General features: G+C 40.2%; 1 protein-coding gene across 3 annotated transcripts in view; it reads left to right on the plus strand.

Annotated features, from left to right (window-relative positions):
• Window positions 1-21,218, plus strand: part of LOC131447278 (ephrin type-A receptor 7-like) — a 162,697-nt gene that overhangs the window by 98,964 nt on the left and 42,515 nt on the right. For all 3 annotated transcript variants that reach the window (XM_058618941.1, XM_058618942.1, XM_058618943.1), the window contains exons 4-5: window positions 1,424-1,579; window positions 8,234-8,563. In XM_058618941.1, coding sequence (XP_058474924.1) covers window positions 1,424-1,579; window positions 8,234-8,563 — 486 coding nt within the window. The remainder of the gene's footprint in view (window positions 1-1,423; window positions 1,580-8,233; window positions 8,564-21,218) is intronic.

The following is a 21,218-nucleotide window of genomic DNA, read 5'->3' on the forward strand; positions in this document are numbered from 1 at the left end:
CAACAATTACTAATTAACAAGAAAGTAAGTAGCAATGAGCTAACACGATACTCTGTATCTGTATCAGTAGCAGTGTGTTACCCGGTCAGAGTGTGTAGATATCAGAAAAAGAAGAATGTGAGCTCTGGTACATTCAAAAAGTCCAAATATCACATAAATACATAACTAAGCACATACAGTAAAAGTAAATAAAGCAGCAACAGCATCATAGTGTTCAGAATATTTGTTACACAGTTGTATTTTGACATTGCTGGTTAGGTGGTAATGTGTTCAAAAGATACAATATTGGTATCAGTAAAGGTTGTGACGTCGTATTGAGGCATAAAAAAACCTCCTAAAAGTAACAATTAAGAGGCTGTAATGATGTTGGAGTAAATGGAGTAAATTTATTCTGAAATTCTGCCCACGCTTGTATTTAATTAAGTGGGGAGTTGACATGCGGAAACAAAGTCTGATGGACTTAATGGCAGATGGAGAGGGAGTTAATGTAAATACATTAGGTGAAAGGGGCAGAGGAGTGAGAGAGCAAGGCAAATGTCAAAGAGAATAAAAGAACAGTAAGAGTAGTAAGGAGAATAATATAAGAATAGTACAGTAAGTAAAGAGTGGGAGGTTCTCATGTTAGAATACAGTCTCTGAAGAGAAAAGACTCAAAAGCATCGTGATTTCACACCCATTATCACCTGCGACAAAGACATGACAAGTAGAAAATGAAAAAAACTCCACTTTTATTCCTCGTGTTTGTTAGTGTGCAGCACCTGATGTTTTTGATAAGCTTCAGTCACGAGTGCTCGTCATCCTCGCTGGGTTTTCACTTCTTGACAATATTGGTTTTAAAAGCAGGAAATGTAGGGCAAATACAGCCCAATCATGTGTGTTGTGGAGTTTTGCCGTTGCTTGTTGTCATTTGCCTCACTGGTTCAATCCCGCGGAATCCTTTGATGCCATTTGCAAAGACCATAGATCATATGTAATGTGAGGATTGTTTGTCAGATGGATTTAGTCTCCTCTTCTCTTCTTTTCTCCTCTAATCCCATCTCCGCCATCGCCTGCACTTCCCTTTTTCTACGTATTTGTATTTATTTATTTGTTTTTACCACCATTCAGTCCCTATTTCCTCTCATTTATTGAACAGGAGATTAGAGCTCTTTTTTTAAGCTGTGCTTAGTGATGTCCCCATGGAAAACACTGAAGACGCCTAAGTGATATAAGAAGGATTTGTTTTAGAATTTTATTTTCATGGTTGTATAAATGTGTCTTAGCGACGACTCGTGGATTTGTGTATTCATCCCATGCGAATAACTCTCCTCAAAATATGGCTTTCATGGAGATTTCCCTCGTTGGGATAGTAAACAGATAATATTAAATCAAAAATGCTGGGACATATCTGATGTGGTGTTTTTTTCTGTGTCTTCCGTTGCAGCATGTCCTGCTGGCTCCTACAAGATGTCCTCCAGGCAGCAGGAGTGTTTCCCCTGCCCAGCCAACAGTGTCGCGGAGGAGGAAGGATCTGTGGTGTGTGCATGTGAGGAGGACCACTTCAGGACTCCTTTGGACACTCCCTCAGCACCATGCACGCGTAATAAGATCTATTTGATTATAGTCATGTGTGTGGTGACCTTTGTATTAAGTGAGAAATTTCACATTTGTGAGCCCCCCGCTCAATTGAACTTTTCCTATATCCGCCTTTGGCGTCCTTACCATCCATAATGATCCCTTTTCCCCTGAGGTTTACCTGTCCTTCACCCTGCATCCTTTAGTCAACTCCCCCCCCCATCCCATAGTCTACCTCCCCCCATCCCATCAACCCTCTGTCTGACCTGCATCCACCTCCCGTCTCTGGCTCACCATATATCCTATTCTTCCATCTCCTGCTCCTCCTCATCACACCATTTCCATCCCTCATCTCCTCCAACCTTCACCTGTCCTCCACCTTAAAGCCGTCCACTGGTAAAGAATTTCACCCATCATGTTCCATGGTTAAAAAGTAGGCAGTTATTTTTAAATAAATAGTTTCAGATGTTTAAAACTGTAGTGTGTAACTTTTAAATACGAGCGAATGTTGATTCAACCGGTCGTCAAAAGAATGTTTACATTTTGATCCACTGGATTCTGTATCTGTAGAATTATAACTGCTTATAGCTATTACCATTTTACCAAGATCACCATCTTACACAAACATGACAAAATGAATCCTGATCTGCTGAGATGTCACTGGGATATACACACCTGAACTTGTAAAACGGGACTTTCCTTGTTAAATTTAAATTGCTGCCCGTAATCTGATAGTCGAGGGTCTGATCCTGCATACACATACCAGAGATATGATTAATTTTGACACTTTTGGCCATTATTAGTGATTATTAGCAGAAATATGTGACATTTTGTTACATCATCAATGGGTCAATTCTTACCAAGATTTAATGGGAACATATTTCAATCGCAGAAAAAACAAAAAACACATTGATCCGTCAAAAACTGTTGACAGGAAGTTGATCGTCCTGTGGATCATACCATTTTATGTTTTAGGATGGACTTTCCCATCACTGTAACCCATCCCAACCTGTACTTACATATATGGACACATTATAAACCAATCCACTTTACCTCTTAACCTTTTATTACCCGTCCATCCTTCCGTCCTTTACATTATGTCCACATCATGGATTCATCCATTCATCCCATTTTCTCCATCCCCTTTTTCCTGCTTCACCTTGTGCATTCTCTCTCTTTTACTCATGACATTATACCCCTGCATCTTCTGCTACACATCCATTATCTCCCTTCCTCACCGGACCAGGCTGCCTCCGTCTGCCCCATCCACCCCTCCTCTTTGACCCCTGAACACACACACACACACACACACTCCATTCTTTCTCTGTCTGTCTTCTCAACTTGGCCACTCATCACTCTTCTTTTATCCCATCTGCCTTTCCGCATTTACAGTCCTCTTCATCCTTTCATCCGACTCAAGCACGCTCGCGATCATCTTTCTTCCCTATGTCAAACTGAAATCTCATCCGTCTATCCTCCAGCGACAAACTCCATCATCTCCCCCCCTCCCATCGGCCGCGCGTTATGTGTTCATCCCTCACGTCTTACCTTCGTCTCGCCCTCTTTCACCTCTTGTCCCATACCCTATACCATTCTTCTCCAATAAAGATGCACTGCCAGGCCAATAAAAGCAAGACCGGACAGGAGTAGCCTTATCGATTGCTGCATGGAGAACAGCCTGTTGATTTAGCCTAGTAATTAGATGGAGGAATAATGGGCTCAATATCCTGGGAGTACTCAAAACCATAAGGTCACTATGTCTGTCCGTGCACACACACACACACACACACACACACACACACTCACTCATGTAAATGTGTGTGTGTGTGTGTGGGCATACTAACTTTTATGGTAACTGCATTGGAGGAGTTTAATTACAATATCGATCGCTGAGCTCTGTGATCCCTGTGTGATAACATTTATAGCTGCCTAATGACCACATTAATTACACTATTGATTCAGTAATTATGATCATCCCTGGATTCAGCTAATCCTCCTCGTGTGTACAGATGGCGAGAGCAAGAGCTTGATGAATCCGGCCATTTAGGAATTAAAAAAAAACAATGGGAAAGGGAGAATTTGCCAAATGAATGAGATTTCATATGCACACCTTATTATCCCAGTAATTAAAGAATAATAATAGTGTTTTATCTTTTAAGTTCTTTTTCTCTGCTGTTAATTCCTGAGAAGAATCTTTTCAGTCAGAAGCTGATGCTCGCTCTTTGCAGTAAAGACTCAGGTGAAAGACCACGCTGCCGCATGTTCTAAATGAGCTTCATCTGGTAATAGTTTCTGACAGGATTAATTACCATCATTAATGGCAGCCGTTTACACATTTCCCATTACAGCGCTGTGATAAATATTCCCTGGTGGCTGTGGAAGAGGAAAAGTAAAAGTTTGGAAACAGTGACGGTTAATGTCTCACTGGGGACACAGAGATGATATTGTCTTGTAGTCACTGATTAATGATTAATGATGGGGAAAAAAACAAAACACTTGGAGGGATGCGTAATGTTTGCCAACGTATGTCTCTAGAGGTAAAAAAGACCCCATAATTCTGTAAATCAACCACATTTGTACATCAGAGACAATGTAGAGCATCATTGACAGAAAGATATCTGAATATTTTGTCTCTATGACCAAGAATAATCATAATAAATATTGATGTTAATTTTATAATATAATAATTATATTATTATCTCAATATTGACCATTGACCAAAATAATTGTACCACCATAATGGGACCACCTGCAATACCTCCAATGTCCACCAGTGGTCCACTCATTTAATGTTGAATTACAGAAAGTGCTTACATAGCATTTACCTCAGTTAACTCATCAAAAAATATATCACCCAATATTAAAAAGTGGCATCTGCTCCAAATTGTCATGCATTCGTTCGTGAGTAATGTCCCACCCCTCGTTATATATATGCTCAAATATTTACGATAATATGATATTAAGCCACACTTGAACAAAAGAAAATAATTCAAAATTCAACAGTTTTCCCCTCAAAAATGATATTTTGTAGGAACTGTCAATATATATGATATAGTGCAAAGACGACGCCCCAAAACAAATGTTGATTTTGGATCAGCGAGTCATTTAGATGGAGAGAGAATACAGAGAGAGGGTTGAGCAGTTAAAGCTTTAGTAAGAGACACGAAAAGAATGAGAGACGGCACAAAAGTGAAGAGAGCTGGGAATAAAGGGCCCAGCTGTGTCTACCTCCAGTGTTCTCTGCACTCAGATTGCATTTTGGGCTTATGTAACTCTGTGCTTAAAGTGTGTGTGGCAGTGGGCTGCAGCTGTGCACTGTGACGCACAGAGCAGCATGTTCTCATTTATTAATTGCACCGCACATGCACACACGTGCACAGATACATATACAATGCAGGGCCTTTTAATGGACCTTAGCTCTACTCAGGACCTGCATGAAAATTATCACACATATGTGAATGTTATATTTTAGTTGTTATCTTCGCCTCGTGTGGAGAATGATTTTTAAACACACAGTAGCCTTTGTAATAAAACACCTAGTGTGATGGTGTTGAGAAGCAATGTGGTACCATTAGAATTAGAATTCCAATTAGTTTAAATTGCACACACACACCAATTAACATGTCCTTTTCTTTACACACCAGTAGTGAACACAAGCTAAACTGGGCACAGGAACAGTGGGCAGCACTTATCTTCACCCAGGGAACAATGAAGGTTGGGTACTTTGCTCAAGGGCACCCCAGCCCTTGACCTGTCCTGGGATTTGAACTGGTGACCCTCTGGTTACCAGCCCAATTATCTTTTCCACGGGATGCCAAAAAAAAGTTCATTCACCTCCATGTGGCCGATGGGGACAGTTGTCTCGTTTGGTTCTCTGGTGCGTTGAACAAAACACAATCAACGGTCATGATTCTTTGGCAGCATTATATTTACAATATAATTAAATAAGTGTTAGTGGAGCAGATTTGATAAGTTTCGGAAATGTGTTGGCTAATACAGTATAAGTACACTACTCTAAAAAAATGTTTTTAAATAAAACATTTAGTTTTTTCTTCATTTTAATACACTATTTTAACGTGCAGTAAATAATGGCCAGATATTGAAAGTTATTCTGGAAAAATGGGCAAAAGCACTTACAGGACATTTTATGGCCCTTTTATGGTTAAAATAAGCAAAAAAAGTCAAGACGGATATTTTAAGATTTAGGTGTTAAAGGTTTAAATAACATATTAAGATGCAATTTAGCTCTGCCCACATGTAGCAGCCCATGGCTAAGTGGGAAAGGGAACTTGGCTTGTAACTGGAGGGTTGCCAGTTTGAGTCCCCACCAGGTGAAAGGGCTGGGGTTCTCCTGAGCAAGGTACCCAATCCCCATTGCTTCCCGCGCGCTCCCCTGTGGCTGCCCACTGCTCCTAATTCTAGGAAGGTTTAGTAGAGGATATGTTAAGTGCAGAGAAGGAATTTCCCTATGGGGATTAATAAAATAAATAAATAAAAAATGTTAGGTGGGTAAAAATATGTTATTTGTTAGTGCCAACAGGAGCTGACTCTTGTGATGTGTATCACCACACTCGCATCACATTTAGAGTTAAAAGCCTTCTCCATGGCAACTCACCTTCATTCAGTGATGGTAAGTGGAGGTTTTGTTCCACAGATCACTGTTGACATCACTGCATAATGAACACATTTGTAATTCATGCTCATGCACTCACTCACGTACAATGTCATAGTGAGCCAAGAATGTCGAATCTAAGTAAGAGACTTTGATTCAGCCTTAAATAAATAACTCTTTCTCAGTTTCCACTTTAAGCTCAAATCATATCTCTGTGTTTTGCTATTTATTTGCATCACGTGTAATCCCCCTCCTCCAGCTCTGTACAGAACAAGGATTATTTCATGTATACTGGCATATCACAGCATTTTCATTTGCCCCTTTGCCATTAAGGTCAAGTGGTTCTCATTAAAGCAATTGTTTCTTCACACCAAATCCTGCATAAAACAGGATTATCTTAGCATGATGTGCAAACAGAGCCCATGCAATCTCACTGTAATACCCAGAGCATTAAGTCCTTAAGTCATGTGGAAAAAATCTCAGTCTCAAAGGTTATTAGTGGACACTTATGGTTCTTTTTCAAAAAATGTTTACATTTTCAAGAGTGAAAAGGCATTTTAAAAATAAATAAATAACAGGTTTGTGTGTGGCCTTATGAGTCCAAACAGAGCCAGGTAGTTATTTGAGTCTTATTTTTAAAGTTTTAAAGATTTCCTCTGCGCTACATTAGCTTAGCTCATTTGCACAGCACCTCTTAACAGTTCAGAGATTAGAGAAATAACAGGATTTTAACTTAAATATTCACAGTGAATGCTAGTATTAATGCAGCCATTCACTTTGTTTCATCTGGATATTTTTGGTAAAATACTTTTTTTAAGTTTTGGTCTCTTTTTCTGCCATCTTTGTTCTCTCTGTGGCGTTAGCTTAGCTTGTCAGCACAACACCTCTTAATACAAGTCAGCTGCTGGGGAACTAAAATGATGTTTAACATTTACAGTGAATGTTAGTAATAATGTGAGCATTCAGTTTGTTTCATTGGTTTATTTTCAGTGAAATGCTCCCATAGTGCAAAAGGTCTCTTTTTCTGCCCTCTTTACTCTCTTTGTGGTGTTAGCTTAGCTTGTTAGCACTCGTTAACAACTCTTAATACAGAGTAAGAGGCTGGAGAATTATCAGGATGTTTAATATTCACAATGAACGCGAGTATTAATGTGAGCATTTTGGTGAAATGTTCCCGTACTGCAAAACGTTTTGGTCTCTTTTTCTGCCCTCTTCACTCTCGCTGTCGTGTCATATTTCATGATGTCATTAAAAGGCGACCATTGCCTTATATAGAAATATGTATTGGATTTGATTTTGGCTAATATAAGTACAGAACTCGACAAAATATCATACATTAGTGATATTTGAGTGCAGAAATGTTACATACTGCATCTATGTGCGCATAACATAGCTTACAGATAGTGACGTCGTTTGATCAATATTTACAAAACACAATGATTTTCTTTTCAGATAAATTATCATTTTATTATAGAATACGATCTTTGTACTGTATTGAATCTACTAAATTAATTAGTTTGTTTTATATATTGTAACAGGATTGATCAAATGAGTAATTCCATGGACAGAATAAAAACTCAATGTGATTGGTTTTATAATATTGTCTATAGATTTCACAGTGACTGCTGCAGAAATGCCGTGTGCTCCCCATCATTCTGTCTTGATTGTGTTTTTAACTGTTTTGAGCATTTTAACACAGCGCTGCTGTAGTCTAGTGCTTTGCAGGTGGTGGACTCTGATTAGAGTTCATGAATTCTGGACACTGTGGTCACTGATTGCATTTCGTGTGAAGGCAATGAAATGTGTGTCTGTTTGGTTCACTGTGTGAAGCGTTTTGACAGTTTTGACTAATGCTTGTTAGCAACTGAAAAAAAGTAATAAGCCAATTTCCACATTGATGTTTTTTTTATAATGGATGTTGTCAGTTATGTGGGCTAATAGTTGCAGCCCTTGTATTGTTTGCAAAAGAGAAAAATATTCACAGTGTGCACTGGATTTTGTTTGGACTCATCCATTATTAATGGCAAAAACAAAATACAATTTTCTAATGTCTCTTGTTTTTCGCAGGCCCTCCCGCCCCTCCTAGAGATTTGATCTACACCCTGAAGCAGTCGACATTGATCCTGGAGTGGGCGGCGCCGTCCGACACAGGTGGCCGGCTGGATCTGACCTACAGCGTCGGGTGCCGGCGGTGTCTCGCGAAGCAGTGTGAGCCGTGCGGGGCAAGTGTCGGCTTTGTGCCTCAGCAGGTTGGCCTGACTGAGAAAACGGTGACCGTGGTCAATCTTCTTCCAAACACCAACTATACCTTCACTGTTGAAGCCTTAAACGGAGTGTCAGAACTGCTGCCCAATAAGAGGTTCTACACACAGGTCAACGTGTCCACAAGCCTTCCAGGTGAGTCACAGTTTCATCTTCCTGAGGAAAGACTGTTTTACATTTAAGTTGTAAGGCGATGCAACGCATTTTCTTTCTTTCTTTTTTCTTTTTACCTTTCTTACATGAAGGTTTATTCAATGTGCTGTACAGAAACATTAAAAACAGAATTCCAATGTACATAACACAAATTGGAAATGAGAATAAAAGTGTTTAAAAGGGTAAAAGGCCAATTAAAATATGACATACTAGCTCCAAAAGCTCTGGGTCAAGCTTGTGTCTGAGCACTGTATCATCATGTCACACACACATGTTCATGTAGGTTACTGTGTACATCTCCCCATAGGTAAACTTATTTATTTAAACCCAAACACACACTGTGAACTTTTAAAAGATTCCTTGCAATGTATGATTCTAAAAATGCATCATGCACACATGCTATTCAACAGCAAATCTTTCATTGAAGTGTACACTGAGAAGCGCTCGGTCTCATTATACACTGACTACCCCCTCCTCCTGACAGCGTGTCTGACGGTAGAGCAAAACGCCTCGCTGGTGGAGGTGATCTCATTTTCATCAGCACAAGTCTCCAGCAGACCATTAGCCAGTGGCTTTGAAAAGAAAAGAAATAGCATTTTACCAAGTAGACCTGCCAACCAGTGTGGCAGCAACACTATTTGTGGGAGCTCAAGTGTGAAAAGACCCAACAACTCCAACATGAGGGAGAAATGTATATTAGATTACATACATTATCGTTTGAAAGCCAGTGAATCCTCTTATGCAGAAATGCACACGTAAATGAATCTGTCATCTGTTTGCAAGCCGTTCATTTGTGTTGAATGGAAAACAAACTGAACCAGTAATGAACGAATGAACGAAGAGTGGAGAGAAATTGCAAATGGAGGCAGGTGATGAGACGTGTTGTTGACATAAGCTTTGAAAAATGTGTCGCATAACGATTAGAAAGTTGGTGACTGACTGTGTGTTTGTGTATATTGTGGATTTAAGTGGATTGGTTTGGAGTATTTATCATGAATGTGGTTTGCTGACCTCAATCCGTTCTCTGACCAATTGTAAATGTTGTGGACATGAAAATGACAGCTTTGTGTGTTCGTGTTCACTAAATCTCTCCTCTGAGTTAGTACATCTGTCACTGTCTTACATTTACTCTTGTATTTTATTAGAAAATTCTTAGTGCATGCAAATTCTATTTGTCCCTTTTTATCCCTTCCAGCTTGACTGCATTCCACTAATGGTATTTTTCTACTTGAAGCAACATTTTAAGTACTAGAGAGTCAAAATTGATGCCCTCAAAAATATGAATCATGGCATTTGAAATGATTCACATCGATCTGGTTTTATTTAAATCGCCATACTTCACGTTTTCTTCAATCAAATTCCTTAGAATCAACATAATCTGTTAATCGTGAAAACAATCCAATTTAGTCAGGTACATCGTATGAACATATTTTAAATATGGCTAACTCTGCAACAGCCATAATTAATTGAGTTAAAATGTATGCAATGAGATTGGTTTATCAGTTTTAAGTGACTCACCTCCAGTCCAGTAGGAGGCGGTAAAGTGGCTGGACTAAAAACACATTGGATTTATTTGTAATTTAACATAAAGCTCATTCTTACTTGTTTTATTGTTGTGTTTGACTGAAAAGTGACATCACATTAAAACTGTGTTAACCAAATGTAAATGTTAATGTAAAGTGCACTTCACCATTAGAAATCGAGATAGATAGATAGATAGATAGATAGATAGATAGATAGATCGATAGATAGATAGATAGATAGATCTCCCGTTCAGTTCCTTCAACCTTTCTCTCTGATATGTGTCTGTCATATCAGCTGTTGCCATGGCGTTAATTTGTGATTATATTGGGGTATTAGAGTGTGAGTTTTCCCTCTAACCATGTCGTCCACACAGATTGGACAAGGGGTTGTGGGGGGGGGAGTGTGTTTGCAGAGGTTTCAGAAGACTTTAAGACTTTCTGTGTCAGGGTGGATTCAGACTGACATTTGGTGAGGTGTTTAATGCTGCAAGTGTGTGTGGAATGACTTTCTCTGTCACATAAAAAAAGAGCTGTGGTTGACACAGCTGACTAGCAGAGCGTGGTTGAGATCTGCAGCTTACGGACCCAAAGACCATGAACCAGCTGACCTCAGTGCACAGCTCCTCCTGTGTTTGTGTTGTGATCTGTATTCACATGCTGCACCGGGGAGTAAGACCTTGTTCAGTTGTGTAAGGCGTATTAAATATGCATGTGAGATGTATTTATGATGATGCTGATGGAAATGGTCAGCGACATGAAATTATATTAACTCTAGGGCTGTAACTAACAATTATTTTCTTTATTGACATCATCTGTCAATTACTGTATTACATTCATCGATTACTTGGTTCATAAAATGTTGAATTATGTTCTTTCATTCTTTCTTTTTTTTAACCTGGAAATGATGATGTTCTCAAATGTCTTATTTTTGGTCCACAAAGCAAAACTATTCAGATTTGATGGTTTCTTTGTTATAAGAAGCAAACAAACCAGAAAAGAGATCAATTAACAAAATAGTTGAATGTGTTAATGAATCATTTAATAGTTGCAGTCCTAATGAACACATGGGACACAGGATAAAAACAAAAGGAGAGATGTTCTAGTGCTGTATCTGTTTAGCTTTTGCTGTCTCACTTTATTTCCCCGTCACATACTTTTTTGATATTTATCCTCTCTAGAAAGTGCACAAGAGCATCTTATCTGCCAATCTTAAAGAAAATGAAAGTTGTTAGTAGCTGATCCACTTCAAAATGCAGGGTTCTTCCTTTAGTTATGCCTCACCTCTGCATATCAAAAACAAAATAGCAATAACAAAGACACAAAGGCATCAACCAGAGTAGAACCACGCAGCATGTGCAGGGAGCGAGGAATAATATATGAGAAAGTCTAAAGGTTCCAAATAGAGGAATATATTTTATGTCATACATTTACACCAGTACTTAAACCTGCATCTAATATTTTACCCTTTATAACCATTTTATTATTTATTTTTTTTATTCATGCATTCATCCATTCATTGTCTACAGCTTTATCCTCCACATTAGGGTCACATGATCATTGGAGCCAATCCCAGCCAGGGTGCACTGGCAAAGGGGTAATTAATCAGGAATAAAACTCATTGAGATTTTAAATTCCTGGTGCACTAGGGCATCGGCGTGACTTTTCAAGCATACAGCATACTCAATACAATGTAAAAATAATAAAAATATAAATAAAACCCTATTATTTTATCCAAAATGCAGTAAAAACACTGCATAATCACCATTTTTTTTAATAAAATTAAGTTTCTGCCTCAAATTTTGGTCATGTAGAATTCCTCAGGACTAACTACTAAAACATCGACTAAAAGATAATGGAAACGTTTTTCAATATATCAATATCGAGAGTTTAATCGCTAACATTACCTTTCAAAGTTCAAGTTGCCCCGTAGTTTAGAGCTGGCTTATATTTTAGCAGACGTTTTAAGTGACCTTCTGTGAATATACTGTAAGTACAATTAGAACTGGAATTGATCACATTTAAATGATAACCCAGTTATTGTCTGATTCATTAATATGACCAATAAATCGTACGTTTCATCGTGTGTTAGCTGTTGCCATGGGAATCAACCAAAGATATTAACAGAAACAAATACATATTGTCTAGCAATGACTGTGTGTGTGTGTGTGTGTGTGTTTTATTTTCTTACAAGGTTAAAGTCGACACATTTTTATAGCTACATCATTGCAGGTGAGAGTCATCAGTGCCTCTGTGCACAGATTAGATAACTCAGGCATGAACAACAGCCAGAAATCCAGTGCAACCAGGTCAGTTAAAGAATGAAATGACACTTGTGCACAGATGTCAGCCTCGTGTCCTTATAAATGTGTGTGTGTGTGTGTGTGTGCGTGCGTGTGTGTGTGTGTGTGTGTGCTTCACGCCACCAAAACTCTGTGACCTTTATAAATACTGCAGCAGGGATTTGGAACAAAGCTAACACACCAGCACACACACACTCTCACTCCTGTTCCCTCTCACCACCTCATCATCACTTTATTACTTTCTACTTTTTTTAACCTTCTTAATCCCTCTGCATCCCAATGTCTTTCTTTTTTTACCCTCTATTTCCTCCCTCATTTCCCACACCGTATCCTTTCCTGCCCGCCACCTCACTATTCTTAGATGGTAATTTCTCTCCTGCCTTTCCATCAACAGCGACCCCATCCACTATCTATTCCTCTCACCTCCTTTCATGACATAATCACTGCTGTCCTCCACCACCTCACCTCCGTTTCCTCCATGTCCTCCCCACAACTCTTTCTCCATCACCCCTTCTTGCACCACATTTGCTTTTCTGGGCACGGTAAGCTTGTTAGCAGCAGGTGGCACAGTTTCTCTGTCAGCTGAGGGCCAGGAAAGCCTGAGGATTTAAGGGCACAGTGTGAGTCAGGGGAGAGAAGGTGCTTTTGGGTGCTATTTCATGGCCAAACACAACCCAACCGCACACGTGTGCACAGAGAGGAGGTCAGTTAACACCAATGCATGTGTATTTTCTTTCCTGTTGGTATTGGGAAAGCGTCTGAGAACAGCACGACAAATCCAGGGACATTAATACCCTCCATTAAAACCAAATACAAATTGAATTCTTTAAAGTTTCTCCTGGAACTGAGTGGATTTCTCCCAGATGGATGGAGCTTTATCAGGACTCTCCAGGCCACCAAGAGGAATGAGGGAGGTTAGCATGGTGTGGTAGATGGTAACATGGATGGATAAAAGGGGAAGGAGGAGTGAGGGATAGAAACATGGCTGGAATTGCGTGAGGAGATGGGGGCGTGGGGAGGGTAAATGGGGATCAGTTTTGCCCAGGGCTCACGGGGCCCCTTATCCAGCTGTGGATTATGGATGCATATATATGTGTGTGTGTGTGTGTGTGTGTGTGTGTGTGTGTGAGTGCACTATACCATATGTGTGTTACAGCACTTTCATGTTGCGTTTTTCTTGTACCGTGTGTGCGTGTTACACGCTCTCTGCACCGCCTCATGCTTGATTTGTGCACGTTCGGGGAAATAATGCGATAATGACATGTTGTCTCGACAGTGTTTCATGTGTACTTTACAAAAAAACAGCCACTTTCTGGGTCACCAGTAGCTTTGTTGTTTTAGTGATGCTACGATGACCTTATATCAGTGTTTCTGAGGACCCTCTGCCCTGTACCTGCTTTAACAAATGGGTCATTATCAGGTTTTTGCTGATCTTTTTCAATCAGGTGTGTTGGAACAGGGGAGCAGGGGAACCTACTAACCAATGAGCATCTAGTCTGGTCAAGAGGGGGCCGGTCTAGAGAAAAAAATTGGAAAAAAAACAACTATTTAGTAGTGGGTGGGAAATATACGATATTCATTATAATATTAGACAGAACTGCAAAGTAAAAGTGCTTGTTTTGTTATAAAATGATGTACATTTAACAATAAAAACACATTTATGATGCACAAAAACGTAGAGAAATAAATAGAAAACTTAGCAAATAATTATGAGGATAACTGTAATTAAAACAGTTTAAGTATTTATATGTAATTTAATGTTGAGTGTAATACATTTAATAAAGCAATGATTACAACCAAATGTCTTATTTACTATTATAACAATAATATTGCTAGCAAATACATAAAGTCTTATATTCTGTCTATATTCCATCACCTCAGTGGCAGATGTGCCTCAGTACAGTGGTGGGTGGGCTGCATGTGGCCCCCGGGCCGCCAGTTTGACACCCCTGCTCTAAGAGGACCAACTTTCCATAACAGCATTCCATTTAAAATATCAAAGAATTGGACAGACATGAAATCCTAGTTTTGCATCAGCATTAATTCTCTCAAAGGAAACTGGTAAACAAACTGGATACCTAAGATAAGCATTCAAGCTGTTTTTCAGAAACCTGTGCCATTCGTTCTGAAAAGCACATGAATGTTTCACATGTTTCATTTTTGAGCTGTAAATGCAGTGAAATCATATCTGAAGAAAAACAATCAGCTGATTAAACACTGATGGTCATACGATCAAAAATCTAAAGAGTAGCTAAGGGACGTGCTAAAAGAAGGTAACTGACCTCTGCCTCTAGAAGCCACATTGCTCTGTAAAAATCTATTTGTATTTCTTTATTTACATGTATTTATTTCCTTGTATCTCAATGAGATTGAACAATTAAATATAAATGGTCATTAACAACAAAGCTAGTGGTGGTTTAAGAGTTTTGCACAGTAAAGTGTACATACTGTGTGTGTGTGTGTGTGTGTGTGTTATTGAAACACACTTGGGTTGAATGTCTCGGCTCCCAGTGTCTCGCTCCCTCCAAAGCCCTCTAGCTGTGGCAGGGAAGAAGAGAGGGATGCAGGAATAGAGCCGGTGAAGGTGCAGGTCAGGGAGGAGGGAGGGATTGGCATTTCAATATCCTGAGAGGATTACAGGCTGGGCTTTAGATGCCTGGTCCCTGTGGAGTAACATGGACCTGAGAGATGAGGGAATAAAAGGAGGAGAGAGGAATGAATGCAGAAGGGGGGGGGGCAGGGGGGTGAAGAGCAAAAGCAAAAAGTACATTGCTCAAGACTGATGTCCATAGAGAGGAAACTTTGTGTAAACTTCATGGAGTTAGCTGCTCCTGTAAACACATCAAGTATGCATGTACAGTGAAATGTGTGTTTACAGGAGAATAAGTTGGTAGAATGTGCAGAAAAAACAAAGGAACTAATGCATGGAAATAATAAAAGTGAGAAGCCACAGGATATGTTCTGTAAAAGAATACAGAAGAATAAATCTGTGGAGCTGCAGGAGTCAAAAAATGTGAGGAAATGAGAGAAATGCCAGCAGTAGCTCAGATATTAAAGCAGACAGGCTGTTACTCGGCTCCTCCCACTGACATTCTTCCATGCGTAAGAGCTACACTGTTCTTGATGTCTGTTCAAGAAGTACTTAAGTGATGTACCGTACTATATTGTTAAGGTACATGAAATTCATCCTGTGCTTTTACTCATCATCTACTAGGAACCTATAGAACTAGAACTCTTCCTAGAACTACAACTATTACATTTCAATGGTTCTGATGTAGAGAACATGCAAACTCGACACTGAGGTGATATCTGCTCACTGTCCGACTGCTCGTCTTCTTGGAAAGCTCCCTGCAGAGACTCGTCTATTGTCAACAGGTTAGGTATTATTACTTTTGTCAAGGAATCTTAACATCATCTTCAGTTTGATGTCTTGTAAGTGTTTGTATAAGATTAGATAATCCTTTGTTAGTCCCACACAATGGAGACACTGACAGTGTCACAGCAGCAAAGACAGTAAAGGAAATACACGTCTGTGAATGTACAATATAGAAGATATCGACTATTAAGATTGTAAAAATAGAGTAGTCTACACAGTATTTACATTAAGTTACCAGATACACAATTTAAGCTTAAACCAGGATTGCACATGGATGAAGACGAGGTTTCAGAGAAAGCATAAGGTGGCACCATCTCTGATTTTTGAATTTATGAGAACTCTGATTGGCTTCAGAGATTCGGGGTGAGTGTATGAATTGTTATACAGCCAAGTCTGAATTAATTCAGGATCACACCTTAGCTGCACCTCGACAGAAAAAGACATGTTGGGCTATATTTATCCTTTCCTTCATCGTCTGAGCGCTTCTCAACTGTTGAGCATGAAACTATTACTTGTTTAATTTCCTATTCCCTTTTTCCCTTTCTTCCTCCTCTTCATCACCTTCTCTTCCCTCATCCCCACCTCCAGCCTTCTGCATGGAGGCCCTTTTTTTGCCTCCTTAATTAGAAGTGATGGGAAGGTGAGGCTTCAGCAGGCACCAAATGAATAGAGTCATCAAGCTACTTTTCAGGACTATAGCCCAGCCACTTAAGACGCTTTGTCACCCTGTGATGGAAATTTTAATTGCCTTCCTCTCGGCTTATAATTGGAGTCTATGAGGAGGCACTTTTAGGTCTTTAGTGTTTGTGCTCCGTATATGGATTTCCAGACGGCATCTTGTTGTTTGGGGAATTGTGTTTGTTGACTTAAGAACAAAAGCAAAGCACGGAGGTGGCTGATGGTGCACACAGTGTTATCCCCATAATCAGAGTGTTATACAGGGCTGGAGGGCTGCCTTTGATGCACATCTTTTGCCAGACTCCCCTCAGGAGGGGATGAAAACAGGTGAAAACACAAACCCCCGTGACCAGAAAGAGAAGCTCAAACTTCAAAATGGGTCTTATCTCTCATTTCCTCCGTCTGAGTCCTTGTGAAGTCTTTATCTCGACTCTGTTTCGGAGAGAGCTTTGCTGTGTTTGTCTTTGTTTTTATTACGCGGTCTGTTGCAGGAGGAGGCCGGAGTCCTGCTGTGAAGGAGAAAGAGTTGTTTAGCGATGCAGCTGTATTTCTGAATGACGGTGAACGGCTCTCCCATGCAACAGTGTGTGGGCAACAAACGCACACACACACATACAGACAAACACCTTTTTTCTCATTCACTGCCACCATTTACATAATTTCTATACAAAAATCAGTGCATACATTATATTTTCTGTGAGACTCTGTATATTATTACACTTGTTTCACTTTCTTTCTTTCATCTATAGGGAAAAACCTTACACAGTGTGTCCCTGTCTTGCAATACACAGTAAATTCTTTCTCCCAGTATGTTCAGACCTGGTGTTAACGTCCGTCCTCAGTGATCAGTGTCACACGCACGTGGACAGCATCAAGTACAAGTGCAATGAAAACTGGTAAAAATGGAGAGTGAAATGTACCAACGTTAAGTTATTAGTGGAAAAGAAACAACACATTTGAAACAACAAATTACAGAAAGCCAAACAAAAAAGAATCCAAGCACTACTCACACTGCTGTAACATGAAATGAGATTTTAATCATTAGTCTCGTGCCTGTGTTGACAGACCATGTCTCTGCCTTTAGGCTGACGTACACTGAGCCCACTGAGTGTTATGAAACTGTCTGTGTCCACTTTGCTCCAAATGCTATGAATGAGATCAGGATGGTAACATTATTTTTGTGTTACCGTTCCATTACACGCTCATCGTGAGGGTGTGCTTTTTGCACAGCTGTCTCATTTTTGATCAGGCTCTTTTGAATAATTAAAATGCTCTTTGTCCCGCGCGCTTGTTCTCACGCTCCTTTGGTCTTTCTCCCGCCCACTGACACGTTTAATCAGGCAATTTTCAGAACTCTGCTCTCTGTTACAAACACACACACACACACACACCAGTGGCGTAGTTTAGATGGAAATGTGCCTTATCCAGGTGTCTTTCCCTGCACAGTCCCTCCTCCCCCTCACTGATAAAAATATCCAAATGTCTGTGTGTGAGTGTGTGTGTCGCCCATACTGGAATCAATCCGTCTAAACACTTTAACCCCCCCCCCCCCCAGTTTATTCTCAAACTGATCTGAATGATAATGAGCACAGATAAAACCTGTCTCTGGCTGCATCTGCTCACCTCGCCTCTGAAGCCGGATTTAAAAATCGTTTTCCCCTTTTTCCTCTCACCCACTGTTGCTCCCCCATTTCCTAATTGTGTGTATATGTATGTCTATTTGCGTGGTTGGAAGCTGACAGGTTTGCCAGATAGCGCTCCACCGCCGGGGCAGGCTGATAGCCACCGAGCGCTCCGCGGCAAGAAGATGAGATCAGGGCGAGTTATCTGCTCGTGTAGGCGACATCAGAATGCAATCACATGTGAACACGTAAACTCACCTGAGGAATAGTCAAACAGAGATGTTATTTCAAATAGAAAAGTTTGAAACGTTATAGTACTCGCTCCAAGCTGATTTTAAGATGTTTAAGGATGACTATTTATATCACAGCTTATTCATTTTCAGGCAAAGTTACAATTTTTACATCCTGCTCTGAGTTGGTGTCAGTGGAGAAATATAATAAAACTCTTGACTGCTATAACTTGAACACTTTTACGGTGTATTGTAGCTTCAGTTTTGCACATTATGTTGTATTATGGTATTAAATTGAATTACCTTTGCCGCTTTTTTCCCCTCTATCAAACAGCTGCTGAACACCTGTGGTGTTTGCTTGTGACGCTCGCTGTGTTACTTTACTGTAAAAAAGTCAGTAGTATTAGATTTTGGGTTGAGATACTGAAGTGAGGAGAGTAAATACACTAAAGTGGATGTTGCTAATTTATTGCTTTTTAAATGTTTTAATTGAATTTGGATGGTTTTTGCACCGATTAAAAAGCAACCTATGTCAAGTTTGACAGACTTGGCCTAAGGTGTGTGGTGCAGGTGTATGAAGGCGTGTCCAACTGCACTGTTGCTAGTTACACGGCACATAATCATGACACTATGACATTAAGTGAGGTGCAGGACCCAAAGGGGTTGTATTTAGTGTCTAAATTAGGTGTGTTTTGGGTGTAATCAAAGTTTTGCTTGTCGTTGCCTTTTAAACCCAAGTGCACTTGTTTCTGGTGCGTTGCTATTTAACAAACTAACGCGGGAAATAGAAGAGTGAACGAGAGGGGGGTGATCATCATAAGGTAACAATGGCAACAAGAAAACATTTAAAACTGAAATGAATTGGAGTTAGCGTGGTTGTAGGGATTCATGCACTGAGAGTAACACACGAAAAATGCCAATTGATACTTACCAAATAGTCCTGTCTTTGGGATTTGTGTCTGTATACTGCTTTCATGCCACAGTGCAAGTAGAGATTGATAAACATCACCTTCTTCTCTCCCCTATTTATGACCATGAAGGGTCTAATTAGAAGTGCCCACTCGTAAAAATCCTGCGCCCCCTCCTTTGCTGATTGTCTGGCACTGGGGGCCGTGCTGCCTGAAGATTGCAACGCAATGTACCCAATCAATGGGGATTGGGTACATTGACCTGTTGGAATTTAAACCAGCAATCCTCTGGTTACAAGTCTAGTTCCTTTTCCATTAGACCACGGGCCGCCCAAGATGGAGCCCGAATAGTTGTAATACATGTATATAGTATAGAGCCTTTCAAAAAACTATTTCTTTAGAACAGTATTTTAGTAAAATGTTAATAAAGATGTTTAAATAGCAGTGAATACATGAGGAATTAATCGTGTAAAAGAAATTAAAATTGTGTGTCTTTAAAAGAGATTTAATGCTTTACGTTATTGTAAGTTGATTGCGCACTTGGCTTAGACACAGATATAGAATTAAAGTCTTTAAAGAAACCAGGAATCAGTCTCATCAGTGCTTTCACTGTGATCATTAGAAACAATTATGCATAAATAGGCAACCAGTGCAAAGATAAGCTAAAAATTCAACTTTTATGATAATATGTGTTGGAATGTGCACACCCACTGTACACCCCACTGGGGTTTCGGAGCCATTGGCAGAAATGCTTATGGCAGTAGTTGTATAAAAAGCCCCGGGGACAGCGAAACCATGAAAACACTAAATGTTCCCACTCCTCTGCTGTCAGTCACATAAATCACTCCACCACCAGTTTAACCCCAGGTATAGAACCCAGGGGTGTTGTGCCCAGAGGGAACGGCACACTCGCTTCCTCGTAACCCTTTGAAAACGAGCCTGCCTGACAGATACAGCTCTCTCAATGATCCCCATCGTTTCATTCTGAAGACACATGCGCTCATTGCCCGTCTTTAATATGCACAGGCACACAGGAGCCTGCATATTTTTACACGTGGCAGCGGTGGTTAGGGGTAGAACAAGAGACCCCCTCATGACAAGATGGATGTCATCTCAGCGGAGGCACAGACTGGCCTGTGGGGAACAGAGGAGATTCCCTGAGAGAACAGAGATGGAGTGGTGTCAAGTTAAGTGAGAGATGAGGGGATAAAGAGTTTTAGAGAGTTTCTAGAGAGAGGACCCATGGAAGCGAGAGGGAGTGAGACGGAGGGGATGTTCAGTGCTGTCGCCCCAAGGGAGAGCAGCTCCTCTGCTTTGATAACGAAAGCGAGATGCCAGTTGCACCTCAGCTGCGTCTGTGCATTTGGATGCAGGAGCCTTAAGCAGCAGCAGCTGCCATTTTGTGCCAAGATCTATTCATAGATGTACCTACCACGGAGACATGAGCATAAGGCTGCCCCATGACGCCCTGCATCTTGGGGAAAGGCAGGTTCGAGTGGAGAACTGGGCCTGGAGTATAGCTCACATGAAACACAGAGGCTTGTTAATAAAGGAAAACGAGGATCAGCCATAAGTGAAGCTTTTTGAGTACAGCAATGGAAAAGTGTGGCTAACAAATTGAACATTTCAGTCGTGTGATGCAAAGGAAGAAGTCTGCACTTGGGGTAGAGTGGTGTCCATGATCTGACTCACAACAAAAAAAGATGTTAAAAAAAAGACTATTTAAACAAAAACTTAAACCTTCAACCAAAATAAGGATCTTTAAGTCAGCTTCAGTATAAAGAATACAATATATCTCAACATCTGTACGCTGTCTGTTTGCTATTTCTGCCAAATTTGATCTATTGTACGACCTGATACCTCCCTTTCACAGCGTCCCTTTGAAGTTTACAGACCATTATCTGTGTCAGTGATTGGTGTGTGTCCTGCAATAGCTTTCATAGTGGATCTTATCAGAAGCTGTGGGTCTTTGTGATGAGTTCCCATCAGAGTGTCCGCCG

This window comes from Solea solea, chromosome 20, assembly GCF_958295425.1.
Source record: "Solea solea chromosome 20, fSolSol10.1, whole genome shotgun sequence".
In the NCBI taxonomy this organism is placed as follows: Eukaryota; Metazoa; Chordata; class Actinopteri; order Pleuronectiformes; family Soleidae; genus Solea; species Solea solea.